Source organism: Hippocampus comes, unplaced genomic scaffold (assembly GCF_001891065.2).
Source record: "Hippocampus comes isolate QL1 unplaced genomic scaffold, H_comes_QL1_v1.1 scaffold68, whole genome shotgun sequence".
NCBI classification, from domain to species: Eukaryota; Metazoa; Chordata; class Actinopteri; order Syngnathiformes; family Syngnathidae; genus Hippocampus; species Hippocampus comes.
The window spans coordinates 2,232,292-2,255,660 of record NW_017805625.1 but is presented as its reverse complement, the minus strand read 5'-3'; the positions used below and the strand labels follow the sequence as shown (position 1 = coordinate 2,255,660).

At 43.3% G+C, this 23,369-nt stretch overlaps 1 protein-coding gene across 5 annotated transcripts in view; it reads left to right on the top strand.

Annotated features, from left to right (window-relative positions):
• LOC109522359 (intermediate filament protein ON3-like) overlaps window positions 1-23,369 on the top strand; it is a 33,688-nt gene that overhangs the window by 6,989 nt on the left and 3,330 nt on the right. The window contains exons 1-9 of one of the 5 annotated variants that reach the window (XM_019880874.1): window positions 13,399-13,952; window positions 14,502-14,710; window positions 14,795-14,855; window positions 14,956-15,051; window positions 15,357-15,521; window positions 15,604-15,729; window positions 15,825-16,045; window positions 16,144-16,190; window positions 16,298-17,199. In XM_019880874.1, coding sequence (XP_019736433.1) covers window positions 13,560-13,952; window positions 14,502-14,710; window positions 14,795-14,855; window positions 14,956-15,051; window positions 15,357-15,521; window positions 15,604-15,729; window positions 15,825-16,045; window positions 16,144-16,190; window positions 16,298-16,485 — 1,506 coding nt within the window. In that variant the 5' untranslated portion in view covers window positions 13,399-13,559 and the 3' untranslated portion in view covers window positions 16,486-17,199. Of the gene's footprint in view, window positions 1-35; window positions 535-13,398; window positions 13,953-14,501; window positions 14,711-14,794; window positions 14,856-14,955; window positions 15,052-15,356; window positions 15,522-15,603; window positions 15,730-15,824; window positions 16,046-16,143; window positions 16,191-16,297; window positions 17,200-21,662; window positions 22,170-22,597; window positions 22,807-23,369 lie in introns of those variants that run through there. The other 4 variants (XM_019880872.1, XM_019880875.1, XM_019880873.1 and 1 more) reach the window with 4 other exon arrangements.

The window sequence follows — 23,369 nt, the reverse complement described above, 5'->3', positions numbered from 1 at the left end:
CAAATATATTCTAAATATATTTTTTTAATGCACAGCTGTGAACTACAATGCTTATGGCCTGGAGCACTCCCGTACCCCGTCCTATGTCAGCTGCTCATTTGGCACCATCAAGGCGAGTGGCGGTTCTGCGTCTGGCCTGGAACCTGCAGAGGTTAAGAGCACCACTACAGTCACCACGACAGAAACTGTGGCGTGCACTGGTGAAGAGAAGAAGCAGGCGGAGGGGCCCGCTGCCACAGAGGCTGCTACTGTTGTGGAGCAGGTCAAGGCTGAAGTTGTGGCTGAGTGATTTCCTGAAGCCCCATTTTCATTGAATTCGACAAGAAAAATCTTGCCATTACGTTAAAGTTCATAAGGAGACAGCCTTTGCTCTTTCCGTCTGTGATCAGCAAGTTGGAAACCCATACATCACTGCCAAGTGTAAATTTCAGTCACTGTCAGGTTTGTCATCAGGGCAGTGCATAAATCTCGCCACCAGATGACTCTGTGGCACAGGTTTTCCTGACGCATTAAATCAAACTGCCATTTACAAGCTAGCCTGTTGTCTTTTGTCAGGGAATGTGGAATTGCAAGAGACGGTTGTGAGGAAAGGCACTCAAGATCACAATGATACGTACGTTCAGCTTTCAGGCCTTATTGACGCTAAACATGACGAGTGCAAGTAATCTATACATTTTTCTTAAACCAACCAATCATCCAGATACACTATCTGGTTTAGGCTCTAGTGACACAGATGCGAAGTTATTTAGATATACTTATATGACACACTATTTAGACAAGTAGTGGGCAACATTTTGGTCCGCTTTTGATCACGATAATGCATCAGATTTATGTGTTCAAAAAAAAAAAAGTGAACAGCAGATTTGCTTTGCACAGTTCAGTTGCAATTAACGTCCACGTAAAATGAACTCTCATTGACTCTTTCAGAACAGTTTGACACTTATTCAGGCAGATTTTCTGAACAATATATTTGGAATAATTATTGACATCGAGTTAGTATTTTTGTCACTGAAGTGACACACAATAAAACGATTGCCATCCAAGAAATGCATTAATTCAAGTTGAAAACTGAAAAGAAAAAACAAACAAACAGGTTGTAACATGCATTCTGGGTGGTGGTGCCACACCCAAGACTATCCAACCTCCCATGAAGCAGAAAGCCACGCAGCGCTTTTGTCCTTGATTGTTCTTGAGCACAAGTGTGTCTGCTGACATATGCACAATAAGCTGTGTACATATTCAGACTTGATTCCAGGCCAGCACGGTTTACAATATGTGCGCTCATATGTAAATCAAAAGTCATGACAAGGTCGTCTGAAGTAACACCAAGGGGAAATAATAAAGCTCATGTGTTGACCTGCCGCTTATATACAACACAATATGTAGGGGTCATTTTCACGGTGCATCCTCCGATTGAAATTTAAAGTCAAGGATTCCTGGAATCGTTGCGTGCGGGAATGAAAGAGCTCATTTAATCATTAGGCCATCATGAAATATCTAAGGTGAAGTTTTGACTTCAGGCAGCAGCACTGATGCAGAGAAATGTTCCCTGGCAGTTGCTGACATGCACTCATACTTTTAGCAAATTATTGCCGCATGCTTAAACGTTTTTTTTTCTTTCATGGGTACAGTACGGGGTCACACAACGATCTTTACATAGTGCATTCATCCACTCAATGATTGCTCATCATTTTATGAAATACACCTCTCACGGCAGCATTCTAAGTGTCAGTTATGATGCTGTTTAATGAAGTCGCGGGTGCCAATTTTCCATTGTGTTATGTAATGCGCAAAATACGCCTCACTGTAGTACTGCAGCACGGCGCGACAGCTCAAGTTGCCTGTACAATCCAGACATCCAAGCCTCAGTGGGAAAGTTCAGTCGTCTTTGCATCACCAAAAGTGCCCGCAGCTAAATGTTGTAACACTGCACTACACAAGTTAGACTTGTTCAAGAGTTGGCAGCAAAAACGCATTTTCTAATTATTGGATGGTACCAGGGCTGCATAACAATCCATCAAACGTTGGTTATCGAGTGCTCGCTTGTCTCTTTTCTATGGAGATGAAGTGCAGGACATGAAATCTACAAATATTTCTTCAAATGAATTAATAATAATAATAAACCGACGCGTTGCATTGTGCCAGTGGGGTGACAAACGAGAACATCGATTTCTGTGTTTCCGTGTTTATGCTGCAGCTGTACCCCGGATGTGCTTGTGAGTGGAGGGAGGGGCGGAGTGATTCTTTCACTAATTTGCGCTGACAGAGAGCGTTGCTTAAACAGTATTTTGTCGTTCGGCTAGTCAGGGTGCAACAAAAAACGGCGCCCGTTCCGGTTCTCGTGAGCCTCTATCAGTTACCCTGTTCCAAGACACCCGATTCAAATGATCAGGATCATTATGCGGCGTGTGCAAAACTTGAACGTTGTCACTTATAATAGGTTAGTATGTAAAAATGATGCCAGCACTCAAAGTCACCCCCCACCCCCCCGGAAAAACTCTTGAATGATCGAAGATTGTTTTGTTAAACGACTTTTCGCACAAGTTCTAACCCCCCCCCCCCCCTTTCCCCCAATTGGGAGGAGACTACTTGATTGACACATCAGACATGCTGTCAATAAAGGAGACAATCGTTGTACAATTATTTCCTGGCTTGGTTTGTCACATTCTGTATCAGAAAAGGACGAACGATCGCCACGAAAATTTCAGATGCACATTCCTTCTTGTGTCCACTTCAATCTGTGAAAATGCAAAACTGATCGGTGGAATATTTTGGATTGGATTAACATGAGATGTGAGCTCCAAGGAGGGACAAAAATGATCACCTCAACAAAATCAAAAACATTGTGATGATCGTTTTGATAATTTTACAGGTTGAAGTGTACTGGAGTAGAAATGTGATTGGTCACCATTTTCAGCCACTTAGCGACATTGATGTTTTGGTTTCTTTGTGTCATACTATGTTTATATTGACATTTTGAACACTGAACCCCACCAACACCTCCCCCCCTCCCCTCAAAAACAAACAAACAAACAAACAAATGCAATCAAGCACGGCTTGGTGCATAGGATCACTTGGCTTTGTTTGAATCAAACCTTCCCAGCTGCACCTCTCGCAACCATTTAAAGCATTCAAAGCCACCCTTTAAAGCCTTTTTTTAAAAAAAGCCAAGCAGGTTCAAGGATCATCATGAGTTATTTGTCACTAACGCTGACTGACAAGTCATTAAGTCCCCACAGAGCATCTCAGCACAACTGCTCCTGGTAGTCAAAGCTACAACCTGTGAACTGGACCTGTTTGGTTCCAGCTAAGCATCTAAACTATGATCTGAAAGTAGAGCTGCCACACCCAAAAGCAATGCATTGTTAAGGTTGGGTGTGAAGTGTTGAATGCCTGCTGCCATCCAAAAGTTGTTGCACTGCAGGCTCTGCCATAATGAAGGCAATCAAATCATTAGACCAAAAGTGGTGAAATGCAAAACAGCAAGGTTGTTGAATACATTTTTGTTTTCCTGAGTGTATTTATTGAGTTATTTCGCATCACTGCAAGTGTGTGTGTTTCTTATTCTTATTAGCCGCAGCATTCGGAATGAGCTGCAGCTGTTTGATGCGCTTTTGGGGGAGTCCAGCCATTGCAATAATCAAGTCAACTGGAGATACTTGTAGGGAGGAGGCGAATGTATAAATACTTAGTGTGTTGTTCATACTCTAGCAGCTCTATAATCAATGAGAAGGAGAGGCGTGGGAGTACGAGGCTGCTGAGTCGCCGAGGTTCCTGTTCTAGTTTGCAATTTTCTCTTGTAGTTTTTGGTTATTGGCTTTTTGTTTTTTTTTTTGTCACACTTTCAACTATGAAATGTGAACGGCGGACAACTTTGGAACGGGCCGGTTCCCACTGCAGAGTCAAATCAATCTCCCCTACTTGGCTCGGCTTCAGAGTCCGCATCAGCACAGAGGGGCACATTATTTTTTGGTCGAAAACTACGTAATTCCACACGTTGATCCCTTATAGTAACACTTGCAAAAGGGCCTGTTGTTGACCAACACGTTGCACGGTGGATTTATGCTCTCTCACTGTCAAACAACTTTTGACACCACTGCAAAGCTCCTCGTAATATAAAGAAAGAAGAAAATGAACGAATGGACGAAAGAAAGAATGAAAGACAGATAAAAACGAGTGAATTAAATGACTTGTTAACCGAACAAAAATCATTCGCACTCTGGAAGTAATTATTTCCATCAACAGAGGGCGCTAGTGTGTAACTGGACACCTTCGGTGGTAGTCAGCGCATCATGTTTCGACGACTAAGCGAAAAGGTGGCCACTTGACTGTCCGTGCTTTGCAAGGCCGTGCAGTTTTGCTGCCATTTCCTCTTTTCCATGTGCTCTCATCCTGTTCGCTGACTGTTGCTTAAGAGCAGCGGTTAATTATTCACTACTATCAAAGTGACGCCTAGAGAAGGTTAGAACCGACTGGGTGTGGTGAGCGGAAGTACATGTACTCTATACTTTCACTTGTTCAAACACGCCAGTGTACAATACTGGTATGCACAAAGCAACCCCTTGTTTTACTTTGTCATTTTCTGTTGTAGTTGCTTTATTGTATTTTTTTAAAAATCATATTACATTTTCTTATATTGACATTGCATTGTTTCCTCCAGTTTATAATAAATGGAGTCTGCGCTTTGGCCTCAAACTTGGAATTTTTAGCAGTGATGGTTGTTTTGTGACAAAACTGCGGTTGCTAGGCGCCGCTGCAATAACATAGGATATTGGAGGGACGAATGATGGGAAGAGAATGTAGTCATCCTCATTTGTCATTGTCGCATATTGGTGTTGTTCCGCCCGCCCGAGCTGCACACACAATCATTAGTAGCATTTCTGCTGATGATAAACAAACAAGAGAGAATTCCTCACCACCCGGCTCATTTTTAGAAACATGAATAACCACGCATGTGAAGAGTTTTATCTTATTCCTCCACACATTATCACATATGCGCGATTATAATCCTGGTTGCGATAACCAAACAGGTTTCAGTGTTGACTGAGCAGCTTGAAGCAGACACACCCTCCCTCTGCAAGCATTATAAAGTTCTACGATTTTCACTTGACTGAAACACAGCTATGGCCGTTTTTTTTTCTCTCTCTTCTCTCTGTCTCCCCCAACTGGTGATAGGTGCGCACATTGAGGCAAGTGCATGGTTTCCATGGAGAGCGCCATTGAGTCACTCAGAGGCAAGAGATGTTGCCAAAGACCTGACTGATAGGTTGGGCGGTGTCCAAATGGAATGCGTGAACTGCTGGTTGAGCAGACGGACCTGCTCAAACAAGTTGTCGGCATGTTCTTCTGAGTGGCCAGCGTGCAGTCCGCATACGGGTCCAGAAAACGCCAGTTGATAACAGGAATCTGGTGGACTTCAAATTAAATACCTCCATGGGCTGGACAACATCGCATTGTTGTATGCGTAGTCACAGAATAGACCAGAATATAGCAAATTGGCGAAAAGTAGAAAGGAAATACTTTTTTTCTTTTGTTTGTTTGTTTTGTTTTGCAATCTAGCAGAAGTAGGATCAACCTGTGACCACCACAATTCAAATCTAACAAACAATGTTGTGGAAGTTTATATTTACATGACATGACAAAAAATACATTTAAATGTCACCTTGAACTACTGTTTGTTTGTTTTGTTTTGCAATCTAGCAGAAGTAGGATCAACCTGTGACCACCACAATTCAAATCTAACAAACAATGTTGTGGAAGTTTATATTTACATGACATGACAAAAAATACATTTAAATGTCACCTTGAATTACAAGTGCCGTAATAGATTTATTTGTAAAAAAAAAATAAAAAAAATAATGCAATGACGCAACAATTGTTGATTAATATATATTAGGAGCACTTGTGGTGAAAATGGTTTGGGGGTTTATTTTGAGAATTTCATGACGATTGTATTATTGTAAATGCTGTCAAGTTTTCCCTGCAATCTATGTTACGATCTTGCGTGTTCACTTCATGAAAAATGTCGACTTTATCCATCGTCCAAAGGTCAGCGCATGACTTTGCAATCCATATGAAGCCCAAAACACATTTCACGAAATAATTCAGCTGAGAAGCAGAAATGCTAAGTCTGCCGTTATTACAAAGTTGGTGATAGTAAACACACAGAAAATGATGATGACTTTTGACTCATAACAGAAACTGCATGATGCAAACACAGGTGTTTGCTGGTTGATTCAGTGTGTGTGTGTGTGTGTGTGTGTGTGTGTGTGTGTGTGTGTGTGTGTGTGTGTGTGTGTGTGTGTGTATGTGTGTACGTGCGCGTTTATGTGTGCCGGGTAGGGTGGGGTAAGTGTGCGTGCGTGTGCGTGTGCGCGCGTGTGTGTGTGTGTGTGTGTGTGTGTGTGTGTGTATGTGTGTACGTGCGCGTTTATGTGTGCCGGGTAGGGTGGGGTAAGTGTGCGTGCGTGTGTGTGTGCGCGCGCGCGTGTGTGTGTGTGTGTGTGTGTGTGTGTGTGTGTTGGGGGGGGGGGGGTGGAGTAGATGCATTGACAAGGTGTTAAAGTCCAGTCCTGCAAGCAGAGTGGATGGAATTGTGTTGGCATGCGATTTCTGTCGACTTGTCAACTCTGCAAGATGTGTGAAAATCTGTTTCGAAGTGGCAACTCAGCAATGCGGCCCGGCTTGTTGGTCGGAGCGTGAGTGGAAGCCTTTTATACCGCATTCATTAATGCTAACGATCCAATCGTTGATGCAGGTTAACCGCATTCTCTGCACTTGGCCCTCACAGGTTAGTTCCACACATGACTTGCGGCCTCTGTGTTGTAAGGGTGTGTCCCTCTTTGCAGGTGGCAAAACGGCGAAGTTTAGATTACTATCCAAACCAGCAACACTCCCTCGTAGACACACCCACGTCAGGACGCCGACACAGGTATGAAGGGGTGTGTTTGTGAGTCCACTTCTTTCACCTAATGAGTCATATGGTCAATGAACTGATTGCGGCTCAATAAAATGGCACAGTTGGTTTTGTTTGATCCTTTAAGCTTGGCTAAAGGTGCACTTGAACTCCAGTGAACACCTTTTTCAAGGTTACAAATCAACATGATGTCACTATTGAGTAAATAAAGCAAACATGCAGAATGCACATCGCCTGGAGTACTGCTATCGTTAAAATGATACAGTGGTGGTTGTGTGCAAAAAATAAACAAATAAATTAAATTCTCAAATGTTTTTGCCTCTGCAGAATGAGCATAACTCAGTTTGCAATGTTTTAATACTGTCAATGTACTACAAATACCAGTCCAACCAGTCACGCTGTGCTATTGCATAAAACGGAAAATTTTACATTTCGCTTTTAAGAGCTTCTTTCCATATTTTTTGGATTGGGGAAAAGTTGCTTTAATGTCCATATATTTATTGTATGAATTGGAACTAATTTACATTTAGCCTGTGTGATGCTATATGGAAATATTCTGTTTGTTTGTTTTTTTTACAAGACAATCTCAAACTGGTTCAGAAGCGGACGCTTACTAAATATGGAGGCAAAAAACATTTGCAAAAACTATCCTGAAACTCACAAGGACGCAACAATATGCTCTGTGCATCTTTGCAACGCGGCAGTGATAAGTGATCACTTTGTTATGACTCCAGAAGAGGATTCTTGTCAAGTTTGTTCACCCAACATTTGAATTCACATGAACAAGAAACAAATGTAAATTGCCACAAGGCTGGTGCTGCTTAGTCTTTTTTTTTTTTTTTGTTTTTTTTTGTGTGTCACTAGAAACAAGCAGCAAAGAGCCTCACGTCACCTTGAGCCACAAATGCACTGCAACCATTGACAGCAGCTGAACCCGTCCATTGTGTGAATTCTCCATTTCAGGCCTTTGGCTTTGAATGGATTACTACCGTGGCTTTGTGCTTTACAAGCTGCTGATAGAGAACAGGAAGGGAAGTGTATTTCACTTTTCAGTCAGCTCACGCTCTAGTACCAACAAGTGAGAGTATTGCCTCGTCACACATCCAAATAGTCTGAAATAAATTGGTGTTGCAGTGTCTACAGACGAAGAAAGAAATACTATCGTGAGAATCTGTCATTGCTTCTCTTGTTTTGAGAATTGTTTTTAAAAACACTGGCCTGGGAGTAGCTCAGCTCATGTGTAAGGACTCTTCCTTGAGAGTTATTTCAAGCCCGGCTGCAGACAAAAAAAATATAAAAATTTGGAAAAAAAAAAAGTTGGAGAAAGGGCGGCTTGTTACTCGAGTGGTTAGTGCATCGACCTCACAGTGCAGAGGTCGTGGGTTCGATCCCAGCTCCGGCCTTCCTGTGTGGAGTTTGCATGTTCTCCCCGGGCCTGTTTGGGTTTTCTCCGGGTACTCCAGTTTCCTCCCACATTCCCCCCCGCCCCAAAAAAAACATGCATGGCAGGTTCACGGAACACTCTAAATTATCCCGAGGTGTGAGTGTAAATGGTTGTTTGACTAAGTGTGTCCTGCAATTGGCTGACAACCAGTTCAGAATGTACCTCGCCGACTGCCCAAAGACAGCTGGGATGGGCTCCAGCACGCCCGCGACCCACGTGAGGATAACCGGATTAGAAAACGAATGGATGGATACCAACATCAATGAGTAGCAAACAATTCTCAAGTTTAACCTAAACGGCATGAGCAATATTACTTCCTCGTTGGTGAGAGAGGCTGCAACTTGTTCTGAGAGATGTGCGTGGGTGTCTTTGTATCGTAGTAGTGTCTGGCATTGCAAGGATGACAAAACCTTTAGTAATGTGCATACCGAGGAGCATTGTTGTGCCCAGCCGCGCCAGCAAAAAAAAACATTTCATCAGCTTGTGACCTGTGAATGAGGGCATGAAGAAAATTACAAATGTTGTCTGGTGAAAGAAAAATGGAGGCCGACGTAACATGAACATCTGTTTGATTTCCCTCCGTTTGAACATTTCACAGAATCTATTTTCACTCCATTAAAAAAAAAAATGCACCTCATAGATATGGTACTTTTCATTTTAAATTCACAAGGCAATTTTAATGAGGTCTAACATCCATATTGCACACGTGTCTATTTACACACACCATCTCCCTCATAAATACTAGTCCATGTCATGTGAAATGTTTAGCCGATATTTACACAGACCATCATCTCCCTCACAAATACTGGTCCATGTCATGTGAGGTGTTTTTTTCTTCAAAACAAGATTGAGTATGAGGAAGCCAAGCCTGCTAAACTGCACCTCAAAGGAATGTCCACACCCACTTTACACATACTGTACTTTAATGGAACAAACTCAACAATGTAATCGTGCCTGCCTTCATTTTTGTTTGGATCAAAAAACTCCTAAGATATTTTTAGCAGAGTTTTTATATTCATTTTTCAGTCGAAAAAAAAATTATAGCATGGATTTTGCTTTTGATGCATGCAGATAATGCATCTGTCAGAAATTGCATTTCTCATTTGGTTTATAATACCCCTACGGTAATGAGATCGTGCTAATGTTTCAGCTTTCTTCAGTTCTTAATCCAACTAGTTCAGTTAAATCAATTCAGAAACAAACCCATGATAGATAGATGCAAAATTACACACAACCTGAACCCATATCGCTGCTCTGTGGCGAATGGAGACATTGCCCAACTCTCTGCAAACGGGCCTCATTGATAAACGACGTCGAATTCACTCACACCAGCGCTAATAGCCACGTGCACTTTGAGCGAAGCAAATAACGTTTTTCGAAAGCCCGTGTAAACTCGGCGCTACTCTGCGAACTGTGGAAAATATTGAAACAATTACCACAGCATTTTAGACTTGATGGGCATTCTTCTCCATCGGCGTTCAGTATGCCGCCTAATAAGGACCATAAACGGCAACATTTGGAGGTCATCTTTTTGATATTTTCAGAGATTTATGTGGGCGTGAGGAGGAATACTCTTGATAAGTTTGGTGACAATTGATAACAGTTTTCTGACCGTCCAGTTCGCAACTCCCCGTTCAGAAAAAAAGGTCATCGTTCTCATGCTGACTCATTTTTCTGCCACGGTATTCAGAGCACAAAGCATTTATGCTTTGCTGTTATTGCAACCGAGGGGAAAATGAGGTGCAAAATGCACTCAGCTGTCAAACTTTGTTGGCGTGTTTGCGCCGGAATGTCATTAGCTCATTATCTTTTGTGAAAAGGGTGTTAAGACGGAGAAAGCTGTGGGTGCAAATCAAGTGGAACTGAAGGGGCTATCGGCAGCTGCAGTTCATTCTTTGTGAATTGGGCCCTGAGTTTTCAGTGAAAGATTGTCCGTAATGGCACTGCTTAAGCCAGCCTCTGATCGCTCAACCTATTTGCTTCCTGCTTTGATTTATTGGTGAATATGTGAATGGAGCACAGCCTTCAAATATGATGGCCGCTCGTGTTTGCTCCACACTCCAAATTCCAAATGCTTGAGGATAAAGTTATTCATCTTTTTCAATTACTATGTACTACTTTTCAATTGCATTCAGGAATTTTTGACCCCGTGTAGCAACCGGCGTACGTGCAAAGACTGATTTACAGAAGGCGTTCGCCGCTCTGTCATCCTGGTTTCATTTTGCCTTCGGTGCACAATTTCAAACGGCTGTGCTGAGTAAATTTGTGCATACCGGTACATTTTCTCCGACTAGTTGGTGGACAGCTGACATTTGAGCTTTGAGGTAACGTTCCACACCATGGTCGAAACGAAAGACAGGTTCATGTGAACAGTTTGGGAAGAATGAAAAAGCAGGAAGACCTCAATGGCACCAAATGTGTAAAGTGAGGAAATAAAGGTAGTAGGTTTTGAGACTGGAACAATTGGGTGTGGTAACATCGAGTGCCAAGTCATGCAGCCAGTGCACCTTAAGTGTACCCTTGAGGAAGATCGTTTTTGTTTTCCGCGGAACCTGAAAGTTCCAATAGACAAGACACAATATACCATAAGCCCGAAATACAGTAAATGGGCAACTCCCTGGCACAATTCATTTGTGACTTGCAGCGACACGTTTTTGTGACAATCACTTGCCTGAAGGCTTTTAGCTTTAACAGCCATCACAACAGCATGTTTGCCCTCTCTTTTGTATTCTCTCTGCCCTGTGATGACATCTGTGCATGCTTGCAGCGACACGTTTTTGTGACAATCACTTGCCTGAAGGCTTTTAGCTTTAACAGCCATCACAACAGCATGTTTGCCCTCTCTTTTGTATTCTCTCTGCCCTGTGATGACACTCTGAGCAGGACACAGTTTGCACGTCAATTCAAACACTGCAAGTTAGCTCCGGCGACATATTGAATCGAATATTATCCGCCTTTTCGTTGGGAATTATGCGCTGCTTGTGGTTGTGTGGGTTTTCCCCGGGTTGTTCGGTTTCCTCCCATAGTTCTGAAATATCAATTAAAATCCACTGAACTGTCATTAGGTGTGTATGCGGCTGGTTGTCCTTGTGTTAGTCCTGTGACTGACCGGTGACCTGTACAGGGTCATTTAGGAGGAAAGGTGGATTTGTCCTTGGTCCATCCAATCAGATGTGGATTGTATTTTCTCTAGCCCAGTCAGTACAGTAGCTAGAACCGAACCAAACTGACTAAAAGACGTGAGCTCACAGACATATCATCTAAAGTTGGCTGTTGAATCTATGTTGGGTCTCTGGAGTGCCTGCCCACCAGCACTCCAGCGCTAACACCAACAACAGCTTTGCTGCACCGCCCCACCATTACGAAACGATGGCTAATTAACATCATTACAGCCTCATGGAGAGTTTCTCAGACAATGCTAGGCTGAAATTCCAGAGCAAAGCCCCATCATGTTCAAGTCAAAAGACAAGCAGAGGTAGTATTTGAACAGATAAGCGTTAGCTAACAGCTAACCGTTACGAGCATAAACCTCTGATAATAATGTTGCTGCTCTGTTAACTTGTCTGTCACACTTGTCACACTTTCACTTTTCCTGATTTTTTTTTGTGGCGTGACTAATACGGGTCCCAGTGACACATTTGGGCAATGGAATGAATTGCCCCTCCCCTGTTATTTAAGAACTTGGCCTCCTTTGTTTGCATTGGCAATTGTGACGTGCTAGCTAGCAATGACTACATCCATCCCGCAAATGCATCTTCCCGTTGTAATCTTCCTGCCTCCTCTCAAGGCATTGGGCTGGCGTATTTGCCAGCAAGCGGACAGAGGGGGTTCGAGTTGGCGTAGCCTCTTCAGAGTAGTTTGGTGTCGCGGCGTGGAAAACTTAAGCGCATATATTTTTGTAGCTCAAAACTGTAAACGGTGTAGGCATAAACAAAGAAGTATCCATTTTTGCAGGTCTTTGCATGGTATTTGATTGACAATTGAGCGGTGCGTGGTTTCAACACATTCAGCCGGCGTGGCCATTAATAGAGCAGAAAATGGTTTGAATTTTTATGATTTTGAGGCCAGGACGATTTTTGTGAACATTCAAATTTGGCAGTGTTATCAACACTGGTCATTGTGGTGTGTCAAATTTAGAAGACATATTTATTTTCACAATACAGTGACTTCAAAAACGGTTGGGGCACAACATGTGTTCTTCGAGGGCAAAAGCCAGCTCGGAACTGTTGATCGATCATCAGGCAGTCCCAAAGTGATTAGGATCAGTGCAATTGGTAGGAATTGATCATCTTGCGTCATCTTTTTAAAACGATAATTTATATTGATGCTTGCAATGAGATGACAGGGACCATTTAATCTGTAATTATTTGTCTGAGTTAATCAGGGTTGAAAACAGGGCCTGGATCGAGTGCAAACATTCCTGGCATGAGCGTACTCTGATTCTTAGTACAGCCCTAATATGGAAAGTACAAAAGAGACACAGCACTCTGATTATATAAGTGCTGAACATGTCTATTTGTTAAAAATAAAGTTGATCTTCTGAATTCTGATCAGTGATTGAGTTCCACGAGCTTGATTAGGCCCATTGTTGCTCACCTTGATTCGGAATGATTAGTTTAAGTTGGGCGAGAACAATCCATTATATTTTTTGTGCAGACACTTATATGCACATGGCAAAAATGACATACTTTTGACATTTCCTCTAGTTCTATGCTAACAATGCACGACGTTTAAAAACAAAATTCCTGCATATGAAACGTGTACATCTCGGCGCTTGCCCAAATAAGATTGAGGTTGAGGCCTGACATGAATGTTATATACACTCTCGGCATTAATGTAAAGTTTTTGTTTCCTTACATAACAACCTTCTCCCTCTGCTAACCTCTTACTTGCTTCTCTCTCAGCCTTTCCCAGGTAGGGTGTGTCACAGTTTATCTTCTGACAATCCCTCCCTACCTGTTTTACAGGATTAGCCACCCCTGTCGTTCAGAGCCAGAGGCATGTAGGTTGGGAGGGACAGCAGTTGGCCAGTAAAAGTGAGAGGACAGGTTGGAATGACGAGGATCCTCCCCATTAGCTCAGCTCAGCCATAAAAGCAAGCCATCCCTTGGATCAGACACTCAGAGGGACTTGACTCTCCTTTGAAGCCTGCACTTCTCCAGTTCTCAGCCCAGCCTTGACAACCCCAACAACTACAAGATGCTTACCAAGAAGTCCTACTCAATTGCAGGCAGCAGCGGTTCCTCCAGGAGGTCTTTTGCAGGGCCCCAGTCTGGGAGCTACACCATCAAGAGAACCGGCTACAGTATTGGTTCCACTGCTGGTGGTTATGGTGGTGGTGTTGGCCTGTACGGTAGTGCTGGTGCTGGAGGCCTGGGTTATGGCAGTTCCTTTAGCTCTAGCTCAATGCTCGGCGGCGGTGGTGTTTATGGAGCTGGAATTATCCCCAACCAAATCACCGCAGTCACAGTAAACCAGAGTCTGCTGGCCCCCATGAATCTGGATATTGACCCCAGCATCCAGGCTGTTCGCAACCAGGAAAAAGAACAGATCAAGAGCCTCAACAACCGCTTCGCTTCCTTCATTGACAAGGTTGGTTCCCTTGACCTGTTTGAAATGATTGCATCAAGTATCAGTTCCTATAGATAAAGCAACTGCACCTATATCTGCAGAACACAGCCAAGCAAATGCTGATATGTATTGAAGTGACTAAGCAACAAAGGCCTGCCGCTTATCTGTTTGGCGTCATATCCATCAATGAGTAACAGTTTGTAGGATCGGAGGCATTTTTAAAATAATCCGAGCCTGATCATATGATTTCTGACCCCCAGATATTCCCTTTCCTGGGTTACCGCAAGCATCCAAAAACGTCTATGTAAAGAAGAATCAAATTTTGCTTCTCTTTGATGATTATGATTGATTATTATTCTGACAGAAAGACAGTCGTGCCGTAAATGTCAGGCACCACCCTGTTCTGCTGCTCGATCTCACTGATTAGATTGAAAAGAAGCAAATCTTGAGCAGTGATAGTAGCACGCAAAAGTATTACATATATCTATGCCAGATTAAAATCCAGGCAAGTAATTAAAAAAAATACAACGATCCATTTTAACAATTTTCTGTGGTGCTGTATCTTTCCAGGTATGTTTCCTGGAGCAGCAGAACAAGATGCTGGAGACCAAATGGAACCTCCTGCAAGAACAGACCACAACCCGCTCCAACATCGAAGCCATGTTTGAGGCCTACATTGGGAACCTGCGCAGGCAACTCGATGGGCTGGGTAACGAGAAACTCAAGCTGGAGGCAGAACTGAAGAACATGCAGCTCCAGGTGGAGGACTTCAAGAGAAAGTGAGTGTTAAGTAGATTCAGCCATCATCGATATTTTATTGAGCAAATGAAGCAGATTGAATGATTTATTCCCTGTGTCCGAAGGTATGAAGATGAAATCAACAAACGCACAGCTGCAGAGAATGAGTTTGTTGTCTTGAAAAAGGTAGGAATTCATGAACATTCCATAAATTGATGGACATCGGGTTGGTTTCTGTAAATCACTGTGAATATCTTCTAATGGTTAAAAACATATATTTCTCCAGGACGTTGACGCTGCCTATATGAACAAGGTGGAGCTGGAGGCCAAATGCGATGCTCTTCAGGATGAGATCAACTTCCTCAGAGCCATCTATGAGGCTGTATGTACAATTGATCTGTATAATCCATCCATTTTCTAATCAGCTTATCCTCACGAGGTTCGTGGGCGTGTTGGGGCCTATCCCAGATGTCTTTGGGCATTAGGCCAGGTACACCCTGAACTGGTTGCCAGCCAATCGCAGGGCACACATAGTCGAACAACCATCCACGCTCACACTCATACCTAGGGACAATTACGAGTGTTCCATTAACCTGCCATGCTTTTTTTTTTTTATCTTGCCCTTAATATCATTGTTTCAACCTGGCCGAAGACTTGATTCTTTTGCAACAATCTGTGTCTCTGCAGGAACTCCGGGAGCTGCAGTCCCAGATCAAGGACACCTCTGTCATTGTGGAGATGGACAACAGCCGCAAGTTGGATATGGATGCTATTGTGGCTGAAGTGCGCGCTCAGTATGAGGACATTGCCAACCGCAGCAAGGCTGATGCAGAGGCCTGGTACAAACAGAAGGTAAGAGCAATGACGACAATCAAATCTGGCCCTTTTCCCAATACACGACACACGATATATCATGTTGTATTTTGCGCAACAGTATGAGGAGATGCAGAGCTCCGCTGGACAGTACGGTGATGACCTTCGCACAACCAAGGCTGAGATTGCTGAGCTGAACCGCATGATTGCCCGTCTTCAGAATGAGATCGAGGCCGTCAAGGCACAGGTACGGGGTATTCCCCAGAACAGCTTCAGGTGACTTATTCATGACGACAATGCGAAATAGCTTTTCTTTTTCCATTTGCCATAACCTTCCCACAGAGGGCCAACCTGGAGGCTCAGATTGCCGAGGCTGAGGAGCGTGGAGAGTTGGCGGTGAAGGATGCCAAGATCCGCATCAAGGAGCTGGAGGAAGCCCTCCAGAGAGCCAAGCAGGACATGGCCCGCCAGGTGCGTGAATACCAGGATCTGATGAACACCAAGATGGCCCTGGACATTGAAATCGCCACCTACAGGAAACTGCTGGAAGGAGAAGAGAACAGGTCGGGACAACATTCGGTCATGTTAAATGTCATCTCACTGCTGTGTCAATCGTCTGAATTATGCATTCAATGCTTTATTTAAAATGTGCAACCTCTAGACTGCTCTCTGGACCCACTGCCGCAACCATCCATGTGCAACAATCCGGTAAGTTATCAGTCTTCGATGGTCGTCAGCTGTACTTGCACTTCAGAATCGCAAACAAATGAATCCTAATATTGTCTTGTTGTCATCTCTCCCATGATCCTCTCCAGGATATTCCAGCGCTGTTGGCGGCTCTGGAATGGGCGTCGGAATCGGCGGCGTTGGAATTGGCAGCGTCGGATATGGCGGCAGCAGTGTGTCTGGTAGCTATGGCGGCAGCGTTACTGGAGGTTATGGTGGTAGTACCGTCACCAAGTCCACAGTGTCCACCACAAGCAGCTCCAGAAGATACATTTAAGAAGGAGAGCAGTCCCTCTTCCCTTTCTGAAAATCTTAAATTGACCAAAAACATCTGTTTACCCTTTCACAATGCTATGCACATACAACAACGGTGCAGGCATGATATTCCAAAAGAAAATGCGATTTTGCCAAATTATGTCAGTTAAAAAAAAACAGCTACCAGTGGTGTTCCAAGAATCACTGCGTCCATTTATGAATTATACATATGCGGCATTCATCATCATTTAAGAGTTTCTGAAAGTAAACGTGGCTCAAAACACGGGGCCGGTCAGTTGCAATGCAAAACGTTTCATATTTGTGCACTGACTTCCAAGAAATTGGAGAAGAGAAGCAAAAGAGGTGCGGGATGTTGGAACTGTGCAAGGGAATTATTTGACATTTCTGCATACAATCTGGAAGAACAGATGCTCTGAAAGAGACAAGGAGATTGCTCCAGTTCTCAGCAAAAGTCTCTAATTTTTAAATTTGAGTGCCAACACCAGTCAAGAGAACGGGAGACGATCCATAAGTACGGGTTTTACATGTTTACAAATAAGAGACAAGATTTGTTATAAGGTTAGCACCTTGATCTTTTTTTGGGGCTTCTGTCAGATAATTCTTTTTCTTTGTTTAACATTTCCGTGCCTTGATGCTTCAGTAATGTTGAAACCGGATTTATTTTGGAAAGAGCCTCCTAGCAACATAACATCGCCAATAAATCTGAGTACCAGAATCCTGTCTGTCTCCTTTTTACATGAGAAATATATTGACGAGTCATATTTACAGTTGCAAAAATGTTTTTCAATCTTATCCTAATGATCTACTGTATTACAACAGCTTGAAATAGTCACGGGACTTTTTTCCGGGACGGCATTCAGAACAAGCTTGAAATTGCAAGTTACCACAAACATGTTCCACCCAAACGATTATTTGGTAGGGGCGTGTCTTAACACGCTTAGAGGAGACAGAACTATTTTCTCCATGTCCTATTAAAGGGTTTTTAAACTTCACCTGAGGCTGAGCGTTGGCAGGTATTATTTATGGAATCATAAATAGGTTGACTTAAAATAACTCCTGTCGAGGCTCATGCCAAATACAACAAATAGTATCTGTAACTTCCTTTTGCTTTGTGTAAGATGATGACACATGACAAATGAGAAAATCTTTCCTCTTGGTTAAACACACTGCCTTACATACCCGAGTACATTTCTTTCATTTTTCATGAATCATCACACCCATTCTTTCACCGGCCAATAAATCAAGCCTGAAAACAAACCAAACATAAAAACTTAAGAGGTAAAAATAAGTTAGAGCACCATAAACATCTGCTCACCACCATTTGGCACTGTAAAAATTGGTCAGTGCTTTACGTGCATGAAAGAAAACAAAACTATTGCATAATAAATTGATAAAAGTCAGTCTTGTGAAATAAATGAAGGCGCATTTATCTCGCAGTGGATCAACACACTAATACACAGCGATGCCGTAACAGGGCAGGTAAACCAGGCAATTGCCTCTGACGCCGAGGTAAAGGGGGCGCCGAGAACGACTAGCATTGAGCTACGTCAATGACAAAGCACTGCTTCACACTGCAACGACAACACCGATGACTGCGCCAACCAATGATATCCAGTTTAGCATTTAGACACAGCGCAAGGAGGAAACTGAAGACAAACAAAAGTCAATCCTCAACGGAAGAAAACATAATGAATAAAGAGTGTGCGGTTTGTAGGTCCCAATCAATTTAAGGGAACTCCCAAACTGCTGCATGAGAAAGCATCGTAGGCGGCGACAATAAGGAAAACCTGCCTGCTGCTGGATTCTATCTAGGACTTGTCGCTCTGCCAACACAAAAATAATGGCAGCGGTATCATAGTAGTGAACAATAACCGCGCTATCGGAAAGGCGTGCCACCACCGCAGACAATATGAAATATGGCTCCATTCAGAAGATCGGCCGAAGCCTCAGCATCGAAAGGGATGACGTTGACCATTTTCACCTTTTCAATACTGTCCTACACTGGAAGCATATGCCAATGAGGAGCTAATACAGGGCCAGTAGGATCTCTCCTTCTTTTTCCACACAGCACTTGTGCAGCAGCATTCAAGACAAGCCGGAGAACTTGTTTCCCTGCATTGATCGGTGGCAAGGAATTTAAGACTTTTGCAGGGTTATGTAATTGACAGAAGGCTGTTCTTGCTGTTGTGGGTTGATGCACCTAGCCTAGGGTTCTCCGAACCGGGCACTATGGATCACAACAAGGCTCATGTAGTGCGAAGACTCGGTCGTCGAATTAGTAGTTGCAGTGTGTGTCAAGGGAGGTTGCGCGACAGGGGTGTGGTAAGGCCATCCATTTTGCACTCCCACTCTCATATTTGAATGCATTCCTCATGGTGAGACACACCCACGGCAATGTTGCGCTGGCAGGGAGATTCTTAAGAAGAGCTTTTTCAGTGTTAGGTTAGAGTTAGTCAGTGAAAGGGCACCTGAAGCTCCCCTTGAATAGGCCTCATGTCATAGATTAAATACTGTAAATGCTGCGTGCAATTTTAGACATCCAACTTGGTCAAATGAGATACAGTGCACAATATTGCACGCCGATGGTCAGCCAATGACAGAATGACTGAATTAAGAATTCGAATGAATTCATTTCAGTCATGCTTCCACATTTAAGTCAACATGGGCGCGGCAGCATTCAAAATGGATTTTTTTAGAATCTCATACCAAAGTGGCCTTTGTTTGGAGCTGACTGACCTCGCTGCCTCTTGCCTAGGGCGTGGCGCTTCGGATCAACGCTAGAAATACCCTGATCATTAAAAATGAATGACGACGATGACCAAATGATGCCCCGTAAAACACTGTGGCGGGCATTCTTTGCATTCTGTGATCCAACTGAAGACAGATGGTTCAATAATGGCTCATGGAGGCACTCGATAACAGATTAGACAAATAGTGTACTGCTCCGGGTTGCAACAAGTGACTGGCATTTCTCAAATCCGGCTGCTCTAATAAGATTAGATCAACGTGCGAGGAGATTTTTATTCCCTCTATGTAGACTGATGTAACTATGATCGAATCTTGATCAACAGCCACGAGAAAAACTCGTGGCTGACTTGAGTCAAGTCGGATCAAACTCCAGTGACATGGAATGAGATTTCATAGCCGTATCATGAGCCTAAACCTTACATTACTCCTCCAACGCAACCATCCATGCGCAGCAGTCGTCCGCCGGTGGTAAGTTTTCAATCTTCTGCTGTCATCTGTAATGTTTACACTTTAAAATGACAAACTGATACAAAAATATTCTTTCTTCTGCTCCAGGATTCCATACAGCAAGCTAGTGGCAACAGCTTGGGTGGTGTGTAGAGACGACCAGATCAAACAAGAACTTGATTGCCCCATCACTGCGACATCTGACATGCAAGCCCTGAAAGAAGAATGAATAAAAAAGCCATTTGACTGACTTGCACCATTCTCATCTCTATTATCGGACTTGTTGTCTCTATCGAGTTAGCTAACTGCAAAGAAGAAACGAGACACCATGTCACAAGTGGGTGACTGTAATGCTCAACGCAATTGTACATATCACATGTGCATATGGATTTCTCCGCACTCAGCGTCACTGACTCGGTGTCTCTCTTGAGTCAAAAACGTAATTCTCTTTACTCAATAGGAAGCCCGAGGTGATGTAATGCATTACATTTTAGATCAGTAATATTGTATTGTAATTAATAAAATTTTAAATAACAATCGATAAATGGCATGTTGGCAAAAAAAAAAAAGGCCAACCTCAATAGGAAGCCCGAGGTGATGTAATGCATTACAGTTTAGATCAGTAATATTGCATTGTAATGAATTAATTTTTAAATAACAATCGATAAATGGCATGCTGGCAAAAAAAAAAAAAAGGCCAGTCAACAGTGGCTGCTACAAAGTCTTGGATCAATGCTGGAGAATTCTGGCAGCAGTGAGTGGTAGCGGGGATGGATGCATGTCACACATCTAACTTGGCAAACTGAGATAGCGTACAGAATTTCACATAGCGATGGCAGGCTGACAGCATAAATCATTGGTGCGCATGTTTTTGAAAAGTCATCTCCTTTGCTCCAACACACAGCAGGAACAGTAAGCAGCCATTACGGCAACATGTGACGACAAAAGCAATACGTTACCTTGCTGAATGTTGAAGCAGCAAGAAATTTCACAGCCCTCTGTCACAGGCTTTAAAACTCAAATTGTTTCTTGCTGTATGAACCCAACTATCTCCGAACCCAGTCTGCATTTTCTAGTTTTAAGTTAGTACATAGACACCGACTTGCTTTCCTTTATATTGTAAATTGTGCTGCTCATCATCTGGATTTAGTGGAGTCCATAGCTGCTTTAGGTCCCTTTATAGATTTTGTCAAATGTCACCACTACTTACATGCTGAAAATTAATTTTTCTCAGATCATACTAAAGCTGAGGTGCGTTCTGTCAGCTATTTCGTTTTGTTTATTTATTCATGTGGGTGCGCTGACTTCGGCATGTGGTACTTAAACAAACACGATCCGAGTAGGCTTTTCTTTCACCCAGGCTAGTAAATCCCAAGATCCGCGCTCACTAAACTAGCCCATCCACCAGACCGCTCCTTGAAAGTGGTCAGGCTTGTCTGCCTGGCTTTCCTGCGGAGTGGCTTGGCCTCTTGGACCCTTCCTGAATGCGGTGCAATGCATCAAAATGAGAAATTTGCACAGTGAAAATGGGTGATATCCTATTAAATAAGACATTCATTGCATTCTATGACGTAAATGAAATGTAAATAACTGTATGACTTGACCAGATTTGACAAATTGTGCACAGCTCCACATCGCAACAAACAATTGATAACATCTAGGATGCAGCTGATCTAATACGATTGTTATGACCTGAAGGAGGAGTTTTTGCTTTTGCATCCGGACTGATGTTCCACGTATCGGAAGGCGATAAGCAGCCAACACTTTCTAGGAGGACATTTTTTTAAAAAGGAAGGAGTGTCTGTTTTTATTGAAGAAGTACATTTTACGTGCTCTCAGGACTGGAAAGTCCTGTTATTCAGAGCGAGAGGCATGCAAGGTGGGAGGGAGTCAGCTTGGCCAGTAAACGTGAGAGGACAGGTTGTAATGGGGAGGGTCCTCACTCCGCCCCCATCAGCTCAGCTTGGCCATAAAAGCAGGCAGACCTTTCAGTCCGACACTCAGAGGGACCAGACTCTCCTTTGACGCCTGCACATCTTCAGTTCTCTGCTTCCACTTGACCGCCTCACCAACTACAAGATGATTTCCAGCAGGAAGTCCTACTCCGTCTCAGGCTCCAGCAGCGGCTCCAGGAGATCTTTTGCAGGGCCCCAGGCCGGCTTCAGAATGAGCTACACTCTTGGCTCCTCGGCTGGCGGTTTTGGTGCCAGCAGTTTTGGTGCAGGCAGTTTTGGTGCTGGTAGTTTTGGAGCTGGCGGTTATGGTGCTGGCGGTTATGGTGGTCTCTCGATGAGCTCCAGCTCCATGGCTGGTGGTAATTTTGGGAGTGGAGCTGGCTTTGTGGCTCCGCATATCACCGCAGTCACAGTCAACAAGAGTCTGCTGACCCCCCTGAGTCTGGATATTGACCCAACCATCCAGGCCGTCCGCACCCAGGAAAAGGATCAGATCAAGACACTCAACAATCGCTTTGCCTCCTTTATTGACAAGGTTGGAAAATTTCATTTCTGAAATGCAGTTTTTATTGCAGCCTTCATCGTTGTGGGCTACAATTGTTGTGATTGACTTGGGAACAACAATCACACATAGCACAAATCTGAATGGATTTCCTTGTCCTCTTGTTGGGCCCATCTGGTTGATGAATGTGACATACATATTCCTTCGCCTTCACCGCTCAAAATCATGAGCAGTGTTCACAGAAAGGTCTGACTGAGTTAAATATTGCCACAGTTGGGTGTGGCTATTCACACGGGGAGGCTGAATTTGCAGCCGTGGTGGTAAAGCGATAAGGATCATGCTTAACCAACCACAAATATATGAATTTTTAAACATTGTTTATTCGAAAGAGCAAGTTAGTTAACAATTAAACTCGATGAACTTTCAATAAAAATACTAACTTCTGTGTGGTGTCTTTCCAGGTACGTTTCCTGGAGCAGCAGAACAAGATGCTGGAGACCAAGTGGAGCCTCCTGCAAGACCAGACCACAACCCGCTCCAACATTGACGCCATGTTCGAAGCTTACATTGCAAACTTGCGCAGGCAACTCGATGGGCTGGGTAACGAGAAAGTCAAGCTGGAGTCAGAACTGAAGAACATGCAGCTCCAGGTGGAGGACTTCAAAACAAAGTGAGTGTTGACAGGATTCGTATCGTGCGGATTTCTGACTACTTTTTCAAATATAGTTTAGAAACAATACTGAGATGATGTGGTGTTTAATTTCTTGTGTTCCAATAGGTATGAAAATGAAATCAACAAGCGCACAGCTGCAGAGAATGAATTTGTGTAGGCTCTTGAAAAAGGTAGAAAAAAAAAAAAAAAGATGGCGTTTACATTTAAAATACATTCATGGCATTTGACTCTTTTCTGAACGCAATTTGAAATCGTTTTTTCAGGATGTTGACGGCGCTTACATGAGCAAGGTGGAGCTGGAGGCCAAAGCTGACGCTCTTCAAGATGAAATCAACTTCCTCAGAGCCGTCTATGAAGCTGTATGTACAATTATTTTATACATATCGATTTTTAACTGCCCTTACCACATGCTGTTTTTGCCATTGTTTAAACCTGACCAACGATGCTTTTGCAACAATCTGTGGTTCTGCAGGAGCTCCGGGAACTGCAGTCCCAGATCAAGGACACATCTGTCATTGTGGAGATGGACAACAGCCGCAACTTGGATATGGATGCCATTG